Below are 25,272 nucleotides of genomic sequence, written 5' to 3'. Positions count from 1 at the left end.
CAGTTACAGTAGTGCAGTATTCCTGCTTTTGACAGCGGGTGATAATAAGTAACGATCGATGATAACGTAGAACGTTATGTAAGAATGCATGATCCTGGCTTTAGAACTTTGTGTTCAGTAACAACTTGCTTTTGTACATATTAAAACACATGTTGCTCAACTGTTGCTTGTTTCTCGCAGTACTCGCGACAGCACGAGCAAGTTTGAGGAGAGCGCTTTCGAGGGTCATACACACCTGCACAGGTGTGCCGGTGGAGTTTTACGAATACCGTATGTGCCTCATTTTGCCGCCCTCGACATCGGCATTCTCAATGCCTGCAGCTTACCCACCTGTAGTGCTTCATGACCTAGATGTGCACATCATCTTTCGGTTTACGATCGCTGCGGAGCACGTGCGCCCGAGCAGCCAGGTTGCGCGCAGCGCGGCGTGGTTTCGCGAGAGATGTAAACAAGAGAGGAGAATCTGCCACGACAAGATGGCGGAGTAACGCTAACTTCCGGTACAGTGGCTGTACTTGCGGCGTCACTTGGCTTCGCAAAGAGTGACGTCAGGGCCCCTCCTCAGTTTTTTTTTTTTTTTTTTTTTCCCTTCCTCCATGTGAGGAGGTCATCGCAAAGGATCACGGAAAAATCGTCTGCTCTATCCGCCGTGGTTGCTCAGTGGCTATGGTGTTGGGCTGCTAAGCACGAGGTGGCGGGATCGAATCCCGGCCACGGCGGCCGCATTTCGATGGGGGCGAAATGCGAAAACACCCTTGTAAATAGATTTAGGTGCACCTTAAAGAACCCCAGGTGGTCCAAAATATTCCGGAGTCCCCCACTACGGCGCGCCTCATAATCAAATCGTGGTTTGGCACGTAAAACCACGTAATTTTTAAAAAACCGTCTGCTCTCGCCGTTTCCGGCTTCCGGAAGTTGCCTTCCCCGTGTTCACATCGCTCGTCGTTCACATAGTGTGGCCCAGTTGACTCGGTGTTATGCACTTAATCTCCTTCAGTGTATGCGACAAATATGAAAAGTAGTAATCGCGTCACTAATGCATACTGCCTGCTTCGCATAGCTTCACCCGAAATTCCTGGCCGATTGTCTTTCTCCGGTAACATATCCACCTCATAGCTTACTTCGCCATTTAACCCCGTAATGCCCAAACACAGTTCCACATCAAGGAAAACTGGAACAAATTGTTGACATTTATTTCTGGCCATGTCGAGTACATCAGTAGAAAAAAAGTTTTTTTTTCGTTACAACTTAATTACTGTACTAATTAATTATTTAGCAAATGGTTTGGTACACTGTTCACTGCTGAAACTTCACTGCAGCATATTATACACGCAACTATGGTGGTTTCCCGCACTTCAGTCAGCATTTTGAAGGCATCAAACTCGGCGCAGCGTATATTATACGTATAAGGACGAATCGTCATATACCACGTGCGTTACCTTGATCCTTCTTTCTTCAGGTCTTGGATTGTCGCCGTCATTACATTATACATCCTGCGTGATGCAAAGGCCTAAACAAAGCGGGATCGCAAATGTGTCGGTTCCATTGGTCCAAAGTTTTTCCAAGATGTACCAACTAAACCGATCTTAGATCTAGAATGCTGTTTGTAGCGTTTGGTGCTACGATCTCGTTCTGGCAATCACTTCAAATGAAAAAGTGCGGGAAGATATGCCGCGACAATTATATATACTTAAACGATATATACAGGGTGTTTCAGCGAACACTTTCAAAAAATTTTAAATGTTGCCTGTGGCAGATAGCCCAATTCTAGTTTATGAGCTGGTCTACTCGAAGAGGCGGACATTACTTGGACAAATATTATTTCCCGAACTTTACGGGGAAATGGATTGGCGTTCCAGTTACTTTCTTAACAAAACGTCGTTTTATGCATTGAAGCACAAAAGTAACTGGAACACCAATGCATTTCTCCGAAAGTTCTGGAATTAATATCTCGAAACTGGGGTCATCCTGAGAATTCGTTCCAAGTGAACTACACGGCTAGAATTTGTAAATTGCAATATGGGTCATAAGGTAATTAGTTAAAAACATAATTAGTGATTTTTTAACTTATTCGATTATGCATTTCAGTCTTTTGTTCAAGTAATGTCCGCCTCTTCGAGTAGACCAGCTCATGAACTAGAATTGCGCTAAACTGGAGAGCAATACGCACATGAACCACAAACAATGGTTCATGTACGCGTATATGGTGTGCAATTTCAAAAGAAAGTAAGCGGAGCTGTTGTTCATACCCATATGCGAGGCCTACGGACGACACGCTGGAAGAAAACATGGCGCACTTTATAGTGACGTGTCGACACCAATCGTCCCACCCAAAGGCAAGATCAGCAAACACGCAAAAGAGAGCACTTTTTCCCCCTAGCTTCTATGGGCCAAAATGAACAACTACAGGGGATTAGAGGTGTCGGTATAACTACTACGCAACGAAGTCGAATTACGTTTCGTTGTGAAAATTATGTCGTGCGCAGTACTTACCTGGTCATGCAGGTTCGAATCGCCGTTGCAGTGGACAGCCCGTGTCTCACAGTCATTTCGCACTTGGTGCGAAGTTATCCCCTTTAGTAGTCAAGACGTGGAAAATACCGCATTCTCAAACATTTTACGAGTTGGAACGAAGATGCTGACGTACGCATGCGCATCGACAATACATCAACGGTATAGACCTCGCGCGAAAGAACGTTTTACCTCCTCTTCTTCTTTTGGAAATGCAAATGTGCAGGAATGAGCTTACATTCGGGTCGATTATCGTGCCGCTGGGTAGCCGTGCAACGCCGTCTTCTCTCAGCGTTCTAGTAAGGGTCAATCCACGCCAAACACACCAGCCGGAAATTCGAAGCTTTCCGATTTCTTATTGAAATATTGCGGACATGCACATGATATATATCACAAGAAATGCATCCCCAAATTATTTCGCGCTGATTGGGTGGAATTTATGCGTAATATACAGCTTATTATCCTATTCTTTTAAATACGGTTTTAGAGTCTGTATATTTTACCTGGTTATTTTTCTGTACCCTCTGACAGTGAGAAAAGCAGGGTCTCTTGTGCAAGGTTTGAGTTTTATACAGCCCTAGGACAGTTATAAAATAACATGTATTGCTTCTCATGAACAAATAATTGTAAGAAAGCTCAAAAATTATTTTCTTTTAGCTTTAGTATTTGAAGACAAAAATTATTTTTAACTACAGTTAGTGAGAATATTTATGACTGGTTTCCTAAGTTTAACATGACCAAAATTGCAGTCCCTGCATTCTACACATCCTTGTGCATATGCATGCAAAATTTTACCAAGGTTGAGTCATATTAAGCACGATAACCTTTGCGCACAAGTAAAAACAGTGTAACGTTGAAAAAATAGAAAAAACGAAACTGAAAGTGTTTCTAAACGTGTTTTTTGCTATTGCAAGTGATCAATTTGCATGAAATTTGGCCAGAATGCGGACCAGTATTTCAAAAAAGTGTAAAACTTCAAAGTTCGCCTTCCGCCTCAGAACCCTTGCGAACTTCCTCCTCCAGCCGGACTTTCTTTGCTACTCTGGAAAGACGAGAGTTAGCTTCAGCTATCTATATTCCGAGATTCTTTTACAGTGAAGCTGTTAGGTCTGGATTTTTCGTGATCGCGTGCGAGGCTCTCGTTCCCACAAAAAAATGGACTGATCCCGGAGACAGTTCAAAGAAGCGGGCAGCGAAAATGGGGGTAAGCGAAGCTTAGTCGTCCGATTCTAGCGTAAGGGCTTCCGAAGCTCCAGCGAAACGTCAGCGAAGAGCCGCGGACCCCGAGTTGCGGGAGCGCGATGTTGAGGCCAAACGTCAGCGAAGAGCGAACATACACGGCCAATACCACATCCAACCCCTACCCAGAAACACGCACCCTGAATTTCACGTCAAACGCCGGAAACTTCGAGCCAAGGCGCTACAACGCAGCTATGGACAGGCGGAAGGAGTAATATACTATGTGGACGTCGCATCGTTATGCTCTAGCGGTCGTAGACAAGCAGGGCAACACTGTTCGTTCAGCATCAGTCAAGACCACCTCAGCGGGCGACGCAGAAGAGGCCGCCATTGCACTCGCATCGGGGCTACCTGATTGCGATGTCATCATCAGTGACTCGCAAGACTGCTATCCGGAACTTCAGTAGCGGCTACATTACCGACCTCGCGCACTCTCTACTTGTCGCTCACCCGCCGAAAAACTACATCGCTCGCATCTGGACTCCAGCACATCAAGGACTACCAGGCAACGAAATGGCTCATGCCGCTGCTCGAGGATTCACGGACCGAGTGGACGGAAATGTGGGCCTTACCCTAGAACCCAATGACTTCCAACAACAGACCAATAAAGACGCACTCATCACATTCCATGAAATTTGCACACATTACAAACACCAACGCCTAACGCATCTACCTCTCTCTGTGTCGAGCACGCTCCAGAGAGAAATATTGTGGCGCCAACTACAAACTCGCACTTTTCTTAATACCCCATGCACTTTGTACTTATTCTTTCCCCGACACATACCCGACACCCAAGTGTCGCTTCTGCCCTGTCCAGACAGCAGATCTCTCCCATATCATGTGGAAATGCCCCATCAAATATCCCCCCCCCCCCCCCCCCCGCAACCTCAAACCGTTAATTAGTAGCGAGGAGCTGTGGGAGACTGCACTGCGCAGCTCCGATCCCACCCTGCAGGACCGAGTCCTGACGTGGGCTGAGGAGGTAGCGGAGGCCTACCATGACGGGTAGGCGGACGTCTGGCAGCAGAAGGTGCTAAGACTGGAGCACACAGCCTCCCCCCCCCCCCCCGGCCCCTCCCCTTTCTTAAAAAGGGAAATAAAAGTTCATTCATTCATTCAGCGAAGAGCCGCCGACCCTGAGTTTAGGGCAAACGAAGCGGAACGCCTACGACAGCGTCGTCTTGCCACAAGCTTCGCTTACCCCCATTTTCTCGACAGGAGGAAGGGCTGGCGATTCTTTCGTGCACGTTTGTTTTATCTATCAATTCTCATTTTATTGCGATAGCAATTATATGGACACTTCAAAGCAGACTTCTGCCGTCGTCGTCGCCGTGAGGTTCCGTATGACGTCAATGGAGATGAAATCGTCGCCACGCGCCGAACGCTGTATGTGTGAGTGAAAGGGCGCGAGGGACGCGCGCTTTCACGGGGAGTGAACGCAAGGCGGAGAACGAACGCGCGTTCTACGCCGTGCTCCCTTGAAAGGCTGCAGAAGTAGGCGTCTCTTTCCTCCTTTACAATCACCATATATGTAGAGCAAACGCGCCTTCTTCCGACGAGCGAAAGGCCTTGGGGGGGGGGGGGGGGGGGGGGAGGGAAGGGAGGCGACGTTTAGCTGCGGCACCAAGTGCCTATTAGCTGCGGCACCAAGTGCCTATTTGGCGCTGAGCCGTGCTCCCTCAAGGGCTGCAGAAGATAGCGCCAACCTTTCCCTTTCCCTCAAGAACCACTTATCATCATCATCAAGTGCCTATTTATATGAGAGGCTCCGGCAACAGTCACCAACGCCGCACACATTTTGTGCGAACGCGGGCAAAACGGCGACGGCGTCGACAACAGTTCTGCGTGTTGCCGGTGCTGCTGCATGTCGAAATCTATACAGCTGATAAAGCTACTGTCATTACTCCGTATAGCTCTCTACAAATTTGCTATCGCAATTGATGCTTCGCCTTTCAGGTGAAACTGCGACAACTTTTTCAACAGCTAAATATCATGCACCTGACAAAAGTGTCTTCTATTTATCGTCCTAAATTATGTTAGGATGCAGCAGTCAGCACTTAGCCAGTTGTAAGCAAAAATGAGTCCCTCCTACAGCACTCTTTCACAGGTGGCTTTTCTGAGTTTCAAACCTAGCTACAATAACACTCTTAAATGTGTGTTAAGCGGTTTTAGTTAGACGTAAGCAGCGGGTTCTGGTGGCGCCATCTTTTCGTTACAGACAATGTGTGCTACTTAAAGGGCGAATGAAAACAACACATACACTTATTTTGGGCTCGCAAAGTATTATTTAAACTTAATTTATTTGGCAAAGAAATGTTGATTACACAGGCCAACTTCCTTTCCTTGCATTTCTCGGTGAAACCTCAGCGTCGGTACGTCAGTGAGACGTTATGTATTTCAAAGCATTTCTAGTATTTGCGCCGTTTTGACGCAAATACTAGAAAACGCGAAAGCCTTACATGTCTCATGGTGAGGTCTCCGTTTCAAGGCCGCTTCAAAACCGCGGCACCGACACGAAATGGTCCTCTTAGGATCATCATCATCATCAGCCTATTTTTATGTTCACTGCAGGACGAAGGCCTCTCCCTGGATTCCAATTTCCACTTGCAAATTTCCTAATTTCATCACCCTCAGGAGAAGGGTGGAAGAACGTAAATTAAGCAAGTGAACTGAAGTGATAATGGGTATACAGAGAGGTGAATGAGGTGAACTGACGGTGAATTAGGAGTGAATCGATGGTGGTAGGATCGAGTCAAACAAAAGGCAATGACGCGATAGAATGAGCAACGATAATCAAGAGTACACGAGAGTGAATCAAGATGAATCAGTGGTGATAGGGTGAATCAATTAAGAGTGATGAAAATTGGAAATTTGGAGTAATAGAGCAAACCTAGTGTGAAAGAAGTAAAACCGACATGATAGAGTGAATGAAGGTGAACCAAGCAGCGATAGGGTGAATCAAGTGTGAATGAAGAGTGAATCAAGGGGTTATGGAGTGGGGGAGTGATTTGCAATAAAATATATGTGAGATTTGAGGGTCCAAGTGAGAGTGACTTAGCCAAAAAAGTGCTGAGTCAGGGTTTGAGTTTGGTGAATTAGAGGAAGGGTGACTTGCAAAAATAACTAAATTGTCGTTTCTGAGTGATCATGATTGAGTAAAAAAAAAGTGGTCGTCGTGTCGTTGAGCTAGCGACGCTCTGGTTCGACTTCAATTCGTCCTAGTTGTAGCATAAGGGACCCCTAGTAATATTTTTGAAGTTTGCTAGACTGATTGTTCGATTCTTTTAGAATGCAATTCAGTATAGTCCTTTATCGACAAACAATGCATCTTTTAAATGCGATAGCAATCTATATGGACACTCAAGGCGAACTCCCGCCGTCGGCGTCGCCGTGATGTTTCTCATAAGGTCCAGCCGCGATAACATCGCTGCCGCGTATGCTGTAGGTGCGAGGGAAAGCTTGCGAGGCCTGATGAGCCAAGAGGAGTGGAGGCTTGACGCGGCGGCGTTAGCGGCGTCTTCTCGCGTGCGCAAGGGGGGGGGGGGGGGCGGCATGTTAATGCGCATTTTCGACTCCAGCTGCGGCGGCTGAGCGCGGCAGCACGTGCTGCGGAGGGCTCGAAGGCTAGGCGGCCCGAGAGAGGTGATGGCTTCACGTGCGCCGCTGCTGCCGCTCTTCATCACGCCAACGTTCTGTAGTAGCGAGTGTCCTCGGTCATCGAGTGAGATGTGTTTGTCTGTGTGCGCGTGAAAGCGCGCTTATTAAGGCGAAAGCCTTAGGTGTCTATGTTGGCGGTGACCTGGCGAAACTGCGCTGTGACGAAGAATGGTTGACGCCGCAAAGATTAAAAACGCGTCTAAAATACTTGAAGTGACGTCACATTTCTCAGGGAGGTTCCTGTAAACAAAGTAAATTAGTGGCTTTGAAAAGAAAATTTGGTAAATTTCGTTCTGGGTGTGAATCGAACCCGGGCCTCGGCGGTGCGAGACGAGCACGCTTCCCTGAAGCTACGAATGCTCCACGATTGTGGCGTACTAAAGGAGTGCTTAGTCAACGCCTCCTATAAAGACTTTATAGGAGGCGTTGGCTTAGTGCGTGCCCGATTGCACACGTCACGTGGTCACAGAAATGCGCTCGTGCCACTGTTCGCGCGTTCATCGTCGTCTTCCACAGCGTGCCCGATTGCACACGTCACGTGGTCACAGAAACGCGCTCGTACCACTGCTCGCGCGTTCATCGTCGTCTTCCACAGCTGGCAGGCTTTCACCTTCACGTTTTACAAACGTGGAACACTTGCTTACTTTTTAATTTAGTTAGTAAGCAAATGTTTACAGTAGTTCATGCAGCTGACAAAACTACTAAATTTACTTCGTATAACTGTCTAATAAGAACTGTCACTATCACCCCTGCTGTTTAGGTATTCCGTAAATATGCGACGTGCCGCGGATAACCACGTTGGTATCATAGAGGTGAAATGCGTATAAAATGAAGTCTGTACCCACTGAGTTTGGCTAGGATTACAGAGCGTTCATGTCGCCCCGTGAAATGAATGCACCGATGCGATGACGGGAGATGTCACGTACAGTGAACCAACAACGCGTTGGGAATATATTCCACACTTTCAAAATGTTGCCGCTTTTGTCATCATTCGCCTAGGCAACTACCTGTCTGGAGAACTACACGTGCCCCTAGCACGACTGAAAGTATAGAACAAGTTGGTAGGGATCCATGTTTTTGAACGGACACAAGAAGGAACGAAAAAGGACAATCCAAACGCTGGCTATCAACTGAAAGCTTTGTCGCACAATGGCAGAAAAGAAGGAACAGATAATTTGTACATGCTCAAGGGAAGGCAGTGCCAACCCGTCAATCATGGACACGTGCAAGCACATGCGAAATATAACTGTTTAGGCATGACAATCCTTTGTGCAAGATAATGCATGGAGGGCTGACTTAAGCTCGCGCTACCGCTATTACGCCAAGCATTGACCATAACGTGAACTGGCTTCCCTCTTACGTTTGAACAAAACTATGCTGTCGGAAAATTTTGGGTAGTTCCCTTGCAATTGCGACCGCACAACGAAAGGTGACGGTGTTCCACCGGCCAACAAATGTTCTATGATGAATTATCTCTGATTGACACAACACCCTAGCGCTCCCGATAGGAATAAGAAACAGAAATGCGGCGTTACACAAAGGAAATCACAATTAGTGCGCCGCTCCAGCGGAGGTGGAAAATACACCCACGCGCTTACCATGGTCAAAAACTGAGTGGCTGGCATTTTGCGCAATTTGCTTGGGTTCGCGTTATTTGAACGTTATAGCCTGAATGGCTCGTTCACGAAATGATCACGAAAGCCAGAGTTCGCTTCGCGGTATAAAATTTTTCTGCATCGAAGTTGTTGCTCCACTTTGCTGTGGGCATTTGCACAAGGCAACATCGTGCGCAAGAGGGTACCGGCAATGCGCAAGAAGCTATTGGTGACGTCTAGTGACGTCCTGCACGGACACCAGCTAATCCAAGTATTTAATTTGGAGACTGACTCTGCCTACTAAATGTAACAACTGTGAAAACTTCCTTTAACAACAGACAGTATAGCATAAATACAATCAACCTGAGGATTTACAAAAGATTCACGATGAGAGAGTTGCAACTGGCATGTAGCAGTAATTGTGGCAACGTTCATGAAGACACCGTGTTCAAGCTAGAATGGGCTGATACATTCTTCTGCTGGGTGAGAAACGTAACAGCGCTTTAGAACAGGCCACACGGCTGACGACACACATGAGCGCTGCTGCACGTCGTCCGTTGCATGACCTGCGGTAAAACTCAAATTCTTTCAAATTAGCACTCTGAGGCCGTATACAGTAGAACTTCGTTGATACGATCACGTTGCGTACGATTTCCCGGCGTCAACGTTCGCGATCAAGAACACTTCGTCGGCCCTTCCACTCCGTGAAGATGTTAACCAGCGAAGCTGAAACGTGCGGCCCCGGTGTTTATCACTGGATTAATCCCGATGGTTCATTAAAGTATTTCTCAATTATGAGGAATTACACACACGTTCGGCTGCAACGGAGAGAATGACGTCCCTGACGGTATGCCTCAAGTCCACCGTTGTCGCTTGCGTTCGACGTATCGAGTTCGCTCGGCGGCGTGGTTAGCAGCACCCGCCCGCCATTGCCGCTTGCGATTCTTCCAAATTAAATCCGTCCGCCACGTAAGACAATGAATGGCTCATACCCACGTAAACGCGGCCTCCCCATTACGATGACAGAAGAGAAATTCTACGCTGGAATGAAGAGCGACAGCGCAGCCAGCTGTGGAAGACGACGACGACGAACGCGGGAGCAGTGGCACGAGCGCGTGCCGAGCCCGAACATGAGCGCAACCCGAGGGGCGCCAACGAGCCAGCTGCGGAAGACGACAACGACGCTCGAGCCAATGCTGATGATAGTTTTTTGTACACAGGCGATTTCGCCTAGACATATATAGCTTCGCTTTAAAATTAGATATGCTTTTCTTTTACCGGTTCGCATGTTCCCGCAGAACGCGATCTTCCAGCACCAACGTTCAATACATCGCCAAAATGCGATCGTATGTAAGGTCTCTGTAATCGTATGATACGTTTTGCCACCGCTAGATAACATGCAAATAAGATAAGGCGCGGGGCGCGCGCGATCGAGAACAGTAGCCGCCCACAGTAGCGTGCCGAGTGGCCATGTCAAAACTTCCCGCCATAATACCCCGCTAGAAGAAGCTGCTAACCCAGGCCGAATTCGAGAGGAACGCCTCAAGAACGACAACGCGCGCCTCGGAACGCTCGGGCACCATCAGCTCGGCGCACGTCGGTGCCTCGTGTTGCAACGATACGCTCAATGCTTCGCATTACATAGATGTCAACTAGAGTTGAGTCTGCCACTTTTTTTTTATAGTTACGTCGGATCGTACGTTTTGCCGGTTAGTACGTTTCTTTTTTCGCGTTTTCCCCCCAAAAAGGTATGAACGAGGTTCTACAGTAGTTCTGTTACGCGACACTTGTTTGTGAGGAAATGTATAATACTATGGTTTTGTTGTAGTGAAAACATTTATGCTGGCAGAGGTTAAGTTTGAGTGTTACGCAACTCACTCTGCAAAGCCAGAGCAGCTGCACTATCATGTTGCAACATGTTGCCACAGCCCCATGAAAATCTTATGCACACCACAAACAGTTAGGTGTAAAAAGTACTGAAGTTTTAGTGCAACAAACAGGCAGACTTATCAAGCACATCAAGAGAAGCACCAACATGTTTCACAACTCTAAAGACGCTCCGACAGACATCCAGTAATTTGCTCACACAACCTAATACACTATTTCACATTCACATAAAAACAGAGCCAAGAACACAGATATCTACAATTATACCACTTGGGCTTCATTAAAATCACCACTAACAGGCTTTCAGAGTAACAAGAAGAAAGGAAGAAAAAAAAAAAAAAAAAAAAGCACTACTTCAGGCTTCCATACAGTTGGCGAAACTTTTTTTTTTTTCTATTCATAAATGCAGGGAATTCACTTAGACCTACTGCAAACTTTTTAGTGTGTTCGTGCCCATACAGATATTGTTATTGCTTGTTACAAACTGTTCATCTGTACAGCACTTGCGTAACCAAATCAATTAAAACAGAAGGGTAAGAGCCACAAATTTTGTGCATCCTTTCGCTTGTCACAGCTAGCATACAAACCCCAAAGTTATGAAAGTAGTCTCATGTAGGAACTGCACTTGTATCCAATAATAAATTATAAAAATAGTACTACAGGACAAAGTACGATGATTCACAAAAATATTCATGTAGAGAGGAACATATGCTTCAATGTGAACATATAACCTCAAGAGTGCCTTAAATTAGTTCAGTTATCACAGACTACTGAACAGGTGTGAGATATCTTGATGGATCAACCATCAGACCAGATGCGTTAAACCAGATGAATGACAGCCGAAAAATGCACTATGTCTGTGTCTGTGTGCACATGCTCCATATAGACATCAATAAAACGCTGAATTATTATTATTTTTTTTTTTTGTGAGTGCAAACTTTCAGCACCTGCAACATTCATTGTCACATATAGAAATGCACTTGCTCAAAGGATAAAAGCGTTGCCCAGTGATAAATTTTTGCTTTTCCTAACAGCTTACAAATAATAAGTGGTTCAAACAAGGGCCACGCAGAAGTAAAATCAATGCTACAATGTACAACACATTACACAGTTTTATGATGTAAAAGCTATTCGTTGTATTTTCGCTCATGTTTATAACTACAATCAGTTGTCAGAGTAATTTGAACAGTGATATATGTACTTTAAAAAGAATCAATTTCACATCTGTAGCAACTTCTATGGGATATCTATCCCGCCAAACAGTGCAACCACTTCCTTCAATTTTGTTAGTTTATTGAAAAAAACCTGCATGATTTCTTGCCCAGTTTAACTGAACTACATCACCCTATTATTGCGATAGCAATTATATGGACACTCCATGTGAATTCCTGCAAATTTTGAGAATGGCAGCCCGCAAACAAATGTCATGAAACATAACACTCACAGCGCATGCCTGTTATCTTAAATCTTTCAAGACTATTAAATATTAGAAGTGCAAAACAATAACAGTGCTCGAAACTGAAAGCAATGTAATTTTAGTAGCATGGCTCCTTACGGGCAGCGTAGTGCCGCCGGTGCGATGTCATTACAGGCCCTATGCGGCGTGTTCAAGTTTGTAAGGGTACCAGAAATTTTGCCGCACCCACACCTGCCTTAGTCGGACCCGTGTAAACGCATAGTTAGAACACCGTCCGAGAAGTTTAAGTGCAATATTAAACTTGGCTCTCGCAGTCAGTGCTTTGCCTTTCGGGCGAAACTGCCAATTTTTTGTTATTAGGCCGAGTCAAAAGACATTGATATATTTCACTGTGACTAAGGCTGATTTAATAAGCTGGTTTAACAGGTTGATTAGTCAGTTGATGCCAAGCAACAGTGGCTGGTGCGAACCAACTTTAACACATAAAGCTTCTGCTGCAATCTATGCTGTCTTATGCAAGCTGTTCTTGTTCCACATTTGGTAAATTAGGTAAGGGTGTAGTGACAGCAATGTTTGATGCCATTAGAGGATCTCAACTACCATTAGTTTAATTCATGATAATTTCAAATGAAAGCTGTCATGCAGCAGTGCATTATCAATATCGAATTTGATGCTCCATGGCTTAACAAGCATTGAGAGTGCCCAAATGACCAAGAGTTACAACCGAGGCTTGCTAATATGTTTTCTCGGTTATGATGCCACTGGATGCCGACCATCACGACGTTGACACATTTGGCATCTTGCATATTCCTGGCTGCTATATTTTATCGCTACAGTATCAAAAAATAGAATGGGTCTACTATTATGTGCATAGCGGCCACAAGCAACCACAGCTACTGTGCTGACTGCACTGCTTGGCATGGACAACCGCACTTTAAACCACCAACTGGCACCTCCAAGTGGAGGACTGTCCTTTTTACATTAAATATGTGTGAAATAAGATGTCATCTTACAAGATAGTGACAACTCCCCAGGAAATTTTGTTGCAAGAACGACGTGCGCGACCTTTTTTTTTTGCGTTGGGAAGTCACAGCTGAACTTTTACTGTGCCATCAGCCAGAAAACACAGTGGTTTTCTGTATATATGCGCCAATTTTGGGGCTTCATTGCTCCAAAACTGCGCCGTGGGCTACGAGGCACAATGTAGCAGAAGATTCCAGGTCAACTTTGACAACCTGGCATTCATCAACACACACTTAAATTTAAGCACATGAGCACTCCTGCTCCCCAATAAGAACACAGCTGTCACACAATCTCAAGGCATAATCACCGAGCTACCACAGCGGATGTCAAATTGCCTCTTGAATGCTTCACAAAAAGCATGAAACTCCACATTTTCAAAGGTTTACAATAGCAGGCGGGCCCATAAATCACCGGAACATCAGCAGCATGTTTCTCACCAGAGAAATAATGAAGAGATGTGTTCAGCCATCACACATAAAATGCCTGATACAGTAAAGAGCACCACTGTTTAGGCTGGCCCATAAGCTGAGGTATTCGTTATATTTTTTTCAAGACACTGGCACACACAGCCTCTCACCAGGGCAATGTGAGTATGTGCCTAAGGAAACAAAGCACACATACAGCTGCACATTACTTTGGGCCAAGGTTATGCAGGTGCAGCATCATGACTGCACTGCATCGTGCATGTGTAGATGAGTCCTATTCTCATATTGCAAGTGACTCAGCACATACTACCCAGTACTCATGTAAATATTGTAAATGTAAATTGTGTAAATTATTATCACAAGACATGAAGTACCAAGTCTCTATTGTTCCTTGCTGCCCACAGTGTGAATATGAACTCATGCAGAAGCCACACATTTTTTTAAGCTACAAGTAAAAGAAAAGTATCCTAATGTTTTAGGGCCAAGTCAATCTATTTTAAAGAAAAGCAGAACATTCCGAAATGTCCACGCATCCATGTCTACTATCAACACAGTAAGCCAGCCAGGACAAGTTTTCCTGATGTGAAAATTCTGGAGAAAAAAAGAAAAAAGATTCAAGTACATTGTGGCCTAAGCCAGGTGATAAGATGTGCACTTCATGGGTGCACCTGTAGAATGCAGCCCTCCATAACTGGCCTTGTGCTCAGATTACAAAGCATTTGAATTATTGTGCAGTTTACATATTACAAGAACTTCCTTGGGCTGCTGTAGGTGCCATGTTCAAAGGGCCAAGGGATTGTCGTTAGGTAAGCCCCTTATAACAAAATGGCATTGACTGCCATTGCAAAGAAAACAGTAGTTTTAGAACTTAAGGACATCCTTTCTTAAAGGGACACTAAAGTCAAACATTAGGACAAGCTAGATGGACTAGTGCTTCAAAATGTCCAAAGCATTACTTTAACTCAGAATGGAGCTTTTGGAAGAAAAAATATGATGTAAACGTAGGATAAATATTGTACTGTCAGTGTGAAAGTAGGGTACCTGCTTCTGATGATGCATTGTTTATAGCTAGCAAATTGTAGTGAACACCTGATAATAAAGAGGCAATTACACTATATTTCAAGAAGAAAGAAAATGCAGGTTGGCTAACTTTATAGAATTTTACTATAGAAGCGATTCTCTCCACTACCTATTCCCAATACACCCTACCATCATTATTTGTTCAAGTATAGCGTTCACCCCATGAGGCTCTTTGGTTCAAAAGATAAGCAAAAGTGGTAACATTGCTAGAGAATGATGTCCGAGATCGCCGACACGTTTGCACAAGTAATATGCTAAGGAAAAAAAAAATTAAGCTCTGGGGTCTTACATTCCAAAACCACGATATGATTATGAGACATGCCTTAGTGGGGGACTCTGAATTAATTTTGACTGCCTGAGGTTCTTTGACGTGCATCCAAAGCATGGTACACGATAAGCTATGGGAGCATCGTCAAGAAGGCCCACTGTAATGTGAGTTCAAAGCTTCGTCAACTTTTTATGATATGTTTATGCAGACAGCCGTTCAATTGCTATGTTTTGTTTTTTCACTTTACTGTCAGCTCTGCTTCCTGGTCATTTGGCCTTTGCCCATAAACAATGCAGCACCCTTCTTGGTACACGATGAAGGGCAGTGTCTGGTCACGCACACCACCCCTTTCGTAGTTGGCAATTTGAATTATGGAAGCACAGCCCAGTTCGTTGCGATTTTTTCTACCTTTTAGTCACCTATGTGCAAGGTTTCTAGAAGGGTAATTCAGCAGTTTAGAGTGATTCAGTGTTTGCCTTCAGTGTTTCTTTGAACAAACTTTGTGGCATTGGCTACAGTACAGCTGCATACCAAGGAAACAAATCGGTTTATCAATCATGGTGTGGTTGTTGGGTAAGCTAATTGACATGCATCTCTGGCTAACAGTTTGCTTTCGATGAGCAAAGAAACATATTACCGAATATCATATCGCTCAGACTCCACCTACATAATGCTAATCAATAAGTGTAGCGTTCGAGCATACTTTCTGAACATCCCCTCTTGTGATTGCAGTGGAACACCAATTATGCAACTGTTACAGCAGCAGTAAAATGCTGTGAAATACAGTAATAGTATCGCAATACTCCAACCTCTCTAAAAAAGAGCAAGCAACAATTACAGATGTGCTGCTAGGCACTGTATGAAAATATATGTGGAAATTCTAGGTTGCCTTTGTGCTAATAGGTAATCTGTGGCACTCTGGAGAAACCACACTTATTAGATAAATGCTGCAAACATTAAGGTTCAAAGAAAGAAAACACTCAGCAGTCCATGCCATGAGTAGAACAGATAACTGGTAGTTTTATAATAGCACCAGTGGATACCAAAAACGTGAAGCACAGCAGAGGGTGAAAGATAATTATTTAGGAGGAGTGGTAAATTTGAATGAACGAATGGAATGAATGAATGAATGTGTTTTATGTCCCAAAGCGGTTACCCCTGCACTGCACTGTTCCTGCTCAAATTTGGATATTGCATTTAGGAGTCTACGTCACTTAGTATAACACTTGGCACAGTTACTAATCTGGTTTTAAAAAGAAAAATGCAAAGTTGATTTCATTTATGGGAATGCAAGCTGCTGCTGCTGCTGATGATGATGGTAGCGATCATTGGCATCCCCTTTGAAACGGGGCGGGGACAAATGATCACCTAGCCTGCTTGACTTGATTTAATAAGATTTTGCTACTTCTATCGCCATCTAGACTTCTGCCTATCTGATCTTGATACAGCATAAGGGCTATGAGAGATGCCATACTGGTGGGCTCTGGAATAGTTTTAACCTGGGGCTATTTCATGTCTGTCTAAAGCCTGGTACATCGAGTTCTTTGCCTTCCACTCCCATCAAAACTTGACCACGGCAGACATAAATCGAACTTGCGACATATTGCTCATCAACAAAATGCCGCAGCCACCAGGACATGTCCTCCATGATGGGTATGAAAATATGAGACTAGGAAATTTGAGGTTATAAGGTTAGCTTGGTTAATGCCGGACATTTGGAGATCTCTGGGTGAGGCCTTTGTACTAAAGTGGATTCAGCGTGATAATCTCCAGAAAATGGGCAGCACTACTGCGGCGAGGGGTGGCAGGAACAAAATCTGTGCCCTTCATGCACCTGGTGCTGCCACAGCGAACAAGCTGTTATGCAACTTTACAGCTGCAATCACGTTGTTGCTAGTGTCATTGTCAAGGGTCACAGCTGTAGCATAGCCTCAGTAAAGACAACCGCCGGGTTGTTGCTCCAGGGGTAGAATAAAACACAAATAAAATGTGAAAGGAGAGAAGGTTCAATCCAGCCACCTTTCAACAAATGACTTCTCTGGAAATCTGCGCAGGGATTCGTCTGACATTCGTCTGAGACTGACACAAAGTTACAACTGCAAAGACTTTCACAAGGATGGCTTGGTGGGCTAGTTGGTAAAGCATCTAAGGGGGTAACAGCGCACACAGACAGGGACAGAGTGAAGAAACAACAGGACGCAGCGCTAAACTACAACTCAGATGCAAAGACGTCTTTCTAAGGAAAATTTATCGGTTTCCTCCATAGGTTCATGCTACTTTTCAGTGGACGCCAACATTCCTTTTCAGGGACCGTTTGTTCAGCTAGCTGACAATCCAATCAGTGGGGCAACCTGGACAGCGGCAAAGTGTGGGCACCCAGATGAGCTATCTCTCACGATTAAGCCGCTGCACAGCGCACTTTGGTGGGTAAGATAACACATAAACTAGACTCGAGATCACAGAAAACGGGCAATAAGAATTAAAAAAAGAAGACAGCAAATATTAAGAAGCGAAAGCTGTGGTACTCCAGAGGTGCAGAAAACGGGACAGCTGCAGGATTGGCACACAGCAGTGGGCGAGAGAATGGACAGAGCGGAGAGAACTAGAGAAGTCTTGCGCAACGTTTTGTAGTCCTTGGTCCTTTGTACAGCACACCTCTGCACATACTTGGTATGGCCTGTTTAATTCTCCTTGATCTCAGATGTCAAGAATAAAGCACCACGCTTTCCGATGGGCAGGTTACATACAAAACTCATGCTCCTGACTAACAATGATGCTCAGATTATCTGTGCATTGCTATGAACAATCACTGCAGTCAGTACTCCCTAAAGCACTGAAAGTCGTAATTCACTTAATACTGCTCTAGACATTATACCCACTGCTTCTTTACTTCAGGTGAAACTGAGTGCTTTATTTTGGTGCTAGCTGACTATAATAAAAAGTATGATGCACATAGCCTCACTGCTGTACAATTAATACATTTCGTGCGTTTACAAAAATGCAAGGATTTCTTGCATAGCAGTAATCCATAATGTAGGTTGCCACGTAAACAAGGGGTGCATAATGAGCGTTCCACTGTGTTATACTTTCATGTATGGCTGTTGTAGACTTCATTCTGTCAACCTGCATGTGCTTTCAAAACAAACCTTTAAAAGAATACAAGCGTTAGACATACAACACGCATTTAAAATATCATTCAGTAGGAAAAAAAAAAAGAAAATAAAGAAAGCAGCGTGTGTTACGTTTTGGTGCAGCTAAAAAGTCACTTGGGCATCAAGAAAGGCAGAAAGGCTCAATAAAAGCCACGAATTCATGTGAACTATGCAGCATGGAAACTAAACAGAAGGGACAGGCAGAAGCCAGAACTACATTGAAACACAATGATTACTCAGGAAAATGTAAGTGCATGTTGAGTGTGCAGAGCCCTTTCATTCAATATGCACCACAAGAACAAGTCAGACACAACCACTTGTACCCATGTTTTTCCAAGTAAATGTTTTGCTTGTGTCAGCACTACGTCTACTGCTCTCTTACCACTTTCATGCTGCACAGTTCACTTGAATTCAAACCGACGAACTCATCGTCATTCCTACTCTATGCAAAATAAACTCTGGTTCCTTATATAAAAATGAAGGCAGAACAGCTATAGTAAAACATCAGGACATGCATAACAATCATGAAAAAAAATAAGCAAAGTTAAGAACAAAAGGAAATAAATGTTATGACACAAAAACAAGCTCACATGCTGCAGAAATGCCTTCCGCTCCATAACAAAAGCTCCACCTCACCGGTTCCACGCAGTGCAGTGAAAAGCTAATGATCGTGTCAGCCGATCAATAATGAGAACTGGCTGTATCTCTCGCCCATTCTCCACTGCTCAACCACGTATGTGCAACTGTGGCTGACTGGAGAGATCATGAGAAATTAGAGGTGGGTAATGAAACCAGCCCTTGTCTCTTTATGAAAGATGTGCAGCTGATTCTTGTTATTGCCATTACTAGTAGGCTGGCGTGCCCCACAGCTTTCTCTGCAATGCATGGAACTGGTGAGACGGAGTACGCACGTAGCTCTTCTGGCTCTGTTTCATCAAATTAGATCACATAATGAGTAAGAAACATGGTAAATAATAGCGGCTGCTAAGGAAACTGGTGCAGCCCAACACCAGACATGCATTAATGAAAAAGGCAATAATAATAGTAGTAGCATAATAATTAATAATAAAAAAAGAGACTGAGCAACAGCATGAAGCAGTTGCTTTCCCATTCGATACTTAACATGCCATGCTGTCAAAGTTAGCTTATTCTTTTCAAGCATATTTTTGCTATACTTCAAAGCAGTGTGGTACTTGATAATGTGCCATATTACACATTACGCAACATGCAACTCGAATGCGCACGCAAACATAGGAAAACAAAGAGTGAGGCGTTAGAGCGTTTTCCGAAGAAACACACCAGCATTGTTTTATCTAAATATCACCACAGTGTTAAAGACCTGTTAATCCAAGCCTCTGAAGCAAAGCACAGAAGCAAGATTATATTACTGAACGTCTTATCTAAAACTAAACTGTATAACGTGTCATTCTGAAGCAAAAATGCAAACTGCCGTGGTGCATGCACTATTCTGCGTGCAGAGCAGCCTAACTTTGTAAGCATGGCTTGCCAAGTAAAAGACCGAGAGCACATGAGAGCCACAGTGCCCACATTCAGGCGCTCTTGCAGGTCTTGACTAGTTAAAAATGTGTTGCTCGGAAACTTGCACATTTCATCCTGCGTCAGCATGACGAGGCACGTCGTATAAAGGCTAGCTCGCATCACAAATCAGGGAAGCTAGTACAGCCCAGAAAAGTGCTTTTGTGGAGGGAAACTGATTGCACATTTTTCAGCTAAAAACATAAAAGTCATTCACCAGTGACATCATCTCAGTAAAAACATACCGGGACCATGCAGCAGCTTGCGTGCCACACCAATTCATATAACAATGTTCTACCCAACTGCAAAAGTTTTCAATGCAAAGCACGAGCGGTAGGGAAAAAATATCGTTGAAGGTGACATATCCACCATGGAATCGAAAATTGCACTGCATTTCATGCGACCACAACACTGTGCCTTTGAATTTCAGGCAAGGCAGCAAACTTGTCACAAAATTTGACTTTCGATGTGTTTATGCTTTGAAAGCTTCTGCAGTTGGTTGTACAGTTGGCACAAAAAGTTCATGGACCGTGGGATCTGAGAAAAACCTGAATATTTTTGCAGCCTGGTATTTGGATTTCCCACCTGCACTAGTACAGGTAAACAGCACTGAGCTGTTCTGTTTTACTGGCTAAGGTCACAAACTGTTAGAAAATTCAACGTTTTCTCAGACCCCGCGGCCTGTGAACTTTCAATGTCGACTGTGCATACTATGTTACGTGACATCAAACTGCCAAACTTCCCACCACACCATGGCCACGTGGAGCTGCACTAGCCGCACTGAGTGCAATGTGAGCCGAGAGTCCAAGGTGGGAGCTACGGTCTTTTGCAGGGTAGTGTGTGGCGAGAGTAGCACTGGTGTCGTCCACACTGTCCATATGCACTCGAGACTTTGGTTTCGGATGATCAGTGATGTTCGGCAAGCCTCCCTTGAAGTGTGCATGTCAATGCTCCAAGGTACAGGCACATATACTTTAAACACCGGTGCAGTTGAAGGTCACAAAGCTTCCCAGTGACAGTTTTTTTTCCTGTTTCCCGATGGCACTACGGAGATGCCAAATGCTGCAAGAACGAAGACCAGGTGGGACACAGGACTCGGCCACGGTGACATCATAGCAGTTTATGGAGCGACCTACTACTAGGTGGTCAGTTGCTTTAAATTTCTACAGGCTGTCAATCAAATGTAATGCTGCACAATAGCAGGAAAAAAAAAAAAACCCTAGAGTATCTCGTTTAGGCTACTGGCTGCTAAGATAACAAACATAAAATTGCACTGTAATGCATCTCAAAAGTGACATTTCTGCGCTGCATTATGTTGAAACTGAAAGCACATCCTTTTATTTTTACACTAAATCAAAATAACTTATAATTCTCACACAAAGGATGATATTGCAGTCATGAAGTGAAGATTGAATGCAGTCAAACTGGAGCTGAATGTGGAGAACAAACAGCTATTGAAAGGCCCACATGGTAGTAGTTTTTCAACCATTGAAGTTCTGGGTTAATATTCACAATAGTTTTCTTATGCAAGTGCCATCTGTGACCAGCTATCAGCGAGGAGGTTGTCCCATTACCATGCTAATCCCCACAAATGGATGGTGCTTGAATGCCAGCTATGTGGAAGAGCTCTTATGTAAGGGAAGTTCACTTTGTGAATACAGGACCTCATGCATTGAAAATCCGCACCCTGCTAACTGATATTAAAAAAAAAAAAGTGCTGGTGTTGCTCCTCAGAGGGAGGTGCAAGAAGATGCACCAATGATCCAAGTGTCGTACCTGAGCATCCACAGCATGCAGCTTTCTTCGTGCTGACCAGCAGTAGCGTCAGGACTGAAAGCAAGCAAGCAGACGGCATTCCTTGCACAACCAAAACAATGATGCCAAAACAATGACGCATACCATCGAACCTTCACTCAATGCGAATGTGAAATGAACTTGGACCACGTAACACTAATAGTTCCTAGTAGCGTTACTCTATATACTCCCATACAGAGCAGAATTCCACATTTGCTTTTTATTAGCTGCTAGCTCATCCACTCGCTGCGTGTGGTCACATGGGTCAAGCAGCAGCTGTGCAGAGCGAAGCCACCACTAAGGCAGAAATACAATGCTGCCGATAGCAGCACCACTGTGTCACCACAGTTTGGCACCTTTTTTAATGACCAATGCCCAGATAACTACTTATGAAATTGGTCTGTCCTGTTTTTCTTATTTTGGTGCAGGATTTGTATGATAAACACTTCTTTCTTTTTTTTCAAACAAGTTATTACTCTTTCCCTTCAGGTGCCTGTGTCCGCATTTGTGAACGCAACTTGTTTTTGCTGGTTCTGTCGAGTGGTGACCAAGAAAAAGCAACAGACATCGAGCTTCAGGTGAACTGAACACCCTGTATGCTCACCATGCCTTGATTTCATTTCCAATATGCTCCGTACTGCTACAGACCACTTTTCTGCAGGTACTACCATGTTGGATGGGACGTTCAACAAGGCACATTCTGGTAGCAACTTAGAAAGAATAATTTCATTTTTGCTCGTAATGCAGTGCAGTCAATAAAAAAATTCCGCATATGCTTCAAGCCTGTGACTGAACTTTCTCATCCAAGAATGGAGAATTACTAGTAATTATTAAGTAAATAATTATTACTATCTAATTATGATGACTCATCAGGAAATACACAATGCAACATCCTATTACCTTGCATTTCTTGCAGTGGAGTGTCGAGTTCTTTGGAATGAAGTTATGAAAATTTGATCACATTTATAGACAGTCCTTCATAATTCGCCCCTGAGAGGGTTATTCAGGATTGCCGAGTGGACTGTTTTAACAGATGGCGCCACAATGTTGTGCACAGCAAAGGATCTCGCGTACAGAAAGAAATCGAACAATTATCATAAGTCAGTGGTGTTCAGTAATTAATAAAATGGTCCTTGGATGTCCCGGAGAAAGCAGGTTGACCATAATTTTAGTATTCACATCGTTGCAATGAACTTGGCTCCTGCGAGTGTGACATGCGGCTTTCCCTCACAACCTTGGCTCATTTAGTGTGCAAGATGGCGAACCTCCACATAACTCTGCTCTGTGTTCAAGTATACATTGCAATTCTGGTTCCTATGGCAGCCTACAATGAGCCTTTTTCGTGACAGGTGACAGGAATAGTTCAGTGAACGGAAACAGTGACACTTGGCTTTCTTACAATGTTAATGTGTCAAGAGCAGTCATTATTCGGAGCTCAGGATATCAAAGCAGGTGCAATCCTCTTTGGCATCTGAGATATTAGAGGTTGGTGCAGATATGAGGCAGAACATGAAGTCGAAAAGTACCACACAACTCCAAGCACACATTTGTTTTCCACCAGTTGAAGCATGTGCATCGCTTCTTGTTGGGTTTGCTCACCCCGTGAGGTCAGCAAGAGACTCATGCAAACGACACGCACTATCCCTGTTAGAACCAAGGAAATAGGCTGATTATTAAAAGGATATGGACACAAAATGTGAAAATTTTACGAAAATGCTGGAAATGAATCCTCAGTGTGTGATTACACCGAAAAGAAGTAGTCACTTAGCTCATTTTTGAGCCAATGGCTTTATTTTTGATGTTTTTGTGAGCGCGCGCCTCGCCGCCCGACCCGTGGGAGTTGGAAGGCATGACTTCACGACACCCTCGTCGGATAGCCAGTCGGCCGGCCGCAGTCATTCGAAGCACGTCGACGCCGCCATCGTGCGCATGGATTCGAGTTCTGGTGCGTCTACCAGCGATGAGTACACGTCTGAAGATGAGGACCATTCCAACTTGGCAAGAAATATTATCGCTTATGGTTGCGAGCTTTCCGCGTCAAGCGACGAAGAAGAGCAGGCGGCCGTGGAAGTGCCGGTCAGGTTTTCGCGAACCGTAGCGTGAAGATTTCGCTCTGCACCAGACACTTATGCAAGAATTATTGGCCATTTCCTGGTGTAAATTTTCGGCAGTGGCGTAATCGTGTTGCTGCCGAAGATTTACACTAGCAGTGAAGTAGAATAGACTTGGTTACTGCAATATTAGCTGCTTTTGTCTGTTTGAGCTCTGCGCCACCAGGTGGCAGCACCATACAGACTACTCACATTTACAGTTCCGCCCGAACGCCCCCAACGCCCGCGTTTACCCAATTACCGGACAAGCTAAAGCTCTCTAATAGGCAGATATCCAAAGTTTCCGCACCTTCTCGTCTCTGGGAAATGTGTGCGACAGCGTGTCACGACCAACAATGCTGTTATAACAGCAATGTCTGGGCATTTCCTTCCGTTGCAACGAACGCGTCAATATCGAGCGACGACCGCGGGAAGCCACATGTAAGACACACCACGTGCGAAGATCGCCGAAAGGGGTTAAACAAATGCTGCAAGGGACCGACACCCCTGGAAACACTGCGACAGCTGTGGCCGACCTTGGCCGCAGGTGGGTGTTATGACGTCAAATTTCAGCTTCTGCCGGCGGCCGCTTGGAGGCAAGGTGCAACAGAAAATTGAAAAAAAAAAGAAGATGTTTCTTGTTCTTTTTTTCAAAGCAGCTTGTTGTATTCGTCATTTTCAACAGTTCAACTTTTGTTGCGATGCCAAAAACCACCCGCCAACTTTTGTGTCCGTATTCCTTTAAAGATATGGAATTCGAGATAAAATATAATTTTCCCTGGGCAAGGTTCATAGCGGCGGTGGACATCAGAAAGTGAAATAAATGCAAATAAGTTCATTGATAAACTAAATTTCACTAATCAGCTTTTTAATTACTGACGCCAGCAATCGTGGAATTGAGCTAGTCAGCGCCCGAGGCACGTCCACATAGCAGAAGCTTTTATACAACACCAGTTTTGAGATATGCATACCAAAAATTGTGGGGAATTGCATTGGTGCGCCACTTAATATTATCCCAGAAAAGCTTCCTTACGCACTGAGACAAAACTGTGTGAATTATAAATGCACTATATATTAATGCTGATTAGGAACAACTATCCTGAAACTGGTGCTAGACTCGGGATTCCTATGAAGAGGACATACTTTCTCCCCCCCTAGAACTCGATTTCAGGCCCGTGCATGAGCCATCCACAGGTCATCGTTCTCCCCCTTTTCGTCATCACATCAGGTGCTGCTGTTGTGACTTTTACTTTTGAATTTTTTTTTTGCACTTGTGCCCTCAACATCGTCATATCGAGTGCTGCAACTGAGCTGAAGTGAAGGGGAAATCAATTTCATTGCTAACTGACTTAATATCCTTAGAAGTGCTATTCCTCTACCCTCACCCCCCCCCCCTCAAAAAAAAAAAAAAAAGAAAAAAAAAAAAAACTGCCAGGTTTTCACTTGCTCGCCCTCAACCGCAACATGTTTCTTGATATATTCGCACTTCTTGGTGGTACTATGCCATGCTCTGATTCCTGTGCATGAATTCGAAAGGATATGCCCCGAGTATACCACAAAGTTAACAAACAGTGGCAGGCTCGCAAAGATAACAGCCA

At 44.4% G+C, this 25,272-nt stretch overlaps 1 protein-coding gene across 1 annotated transcript in view; it reads right to left on the bottom strand.

The window, feature by feature from the left end:
* Positions 1-10,961: 10,961 nt before the first annotated feature.
* The window catches only part of LOC119449802 (serine/threonine-protein kinase DCLK1-like), a 46,866-nt gene continuing 32,555 nt past the window's right edge, over positions 10,962-25,272 (bottom strand). Inside the window, exons 16-17 of the mRNA XM_037713071.2 lie at positions 21,567-21,620; positions 10,962-20,852 (exon numbers count right to left, since the gene is read on the bottom strand). Coding sequence (XP_037568999.1) covers positions 21,615-21,620 — 6 coding nt within the window. The 3' untranslated portion in view covers positions 10,962-20,852; positions 21,567-21,614. The remainder of the gene's footprint in view (positions 20,853-21,566; positions 21,621-25,272) is intronic.

This window comes from Dermacentor silvarum, chromosome 4, assembly GCF_013339745.2.
Source record: "Dermacentor silvarum isolate Dsil-2018 chromosome 4, BIME_Dsil_1.4, whole genome shotgun sequence".
Lineage (NCBI taxonomy): Eukaryota > Metazoa > Arthropoda > Arachnida > Ixodida > Ixodidae > Dermacentor > Dermacentor silvarum.
Note: the sequence above shows the minus strand (reverse complement) of the source record. Positions and strands in the feature narration are given on the sequence as shown.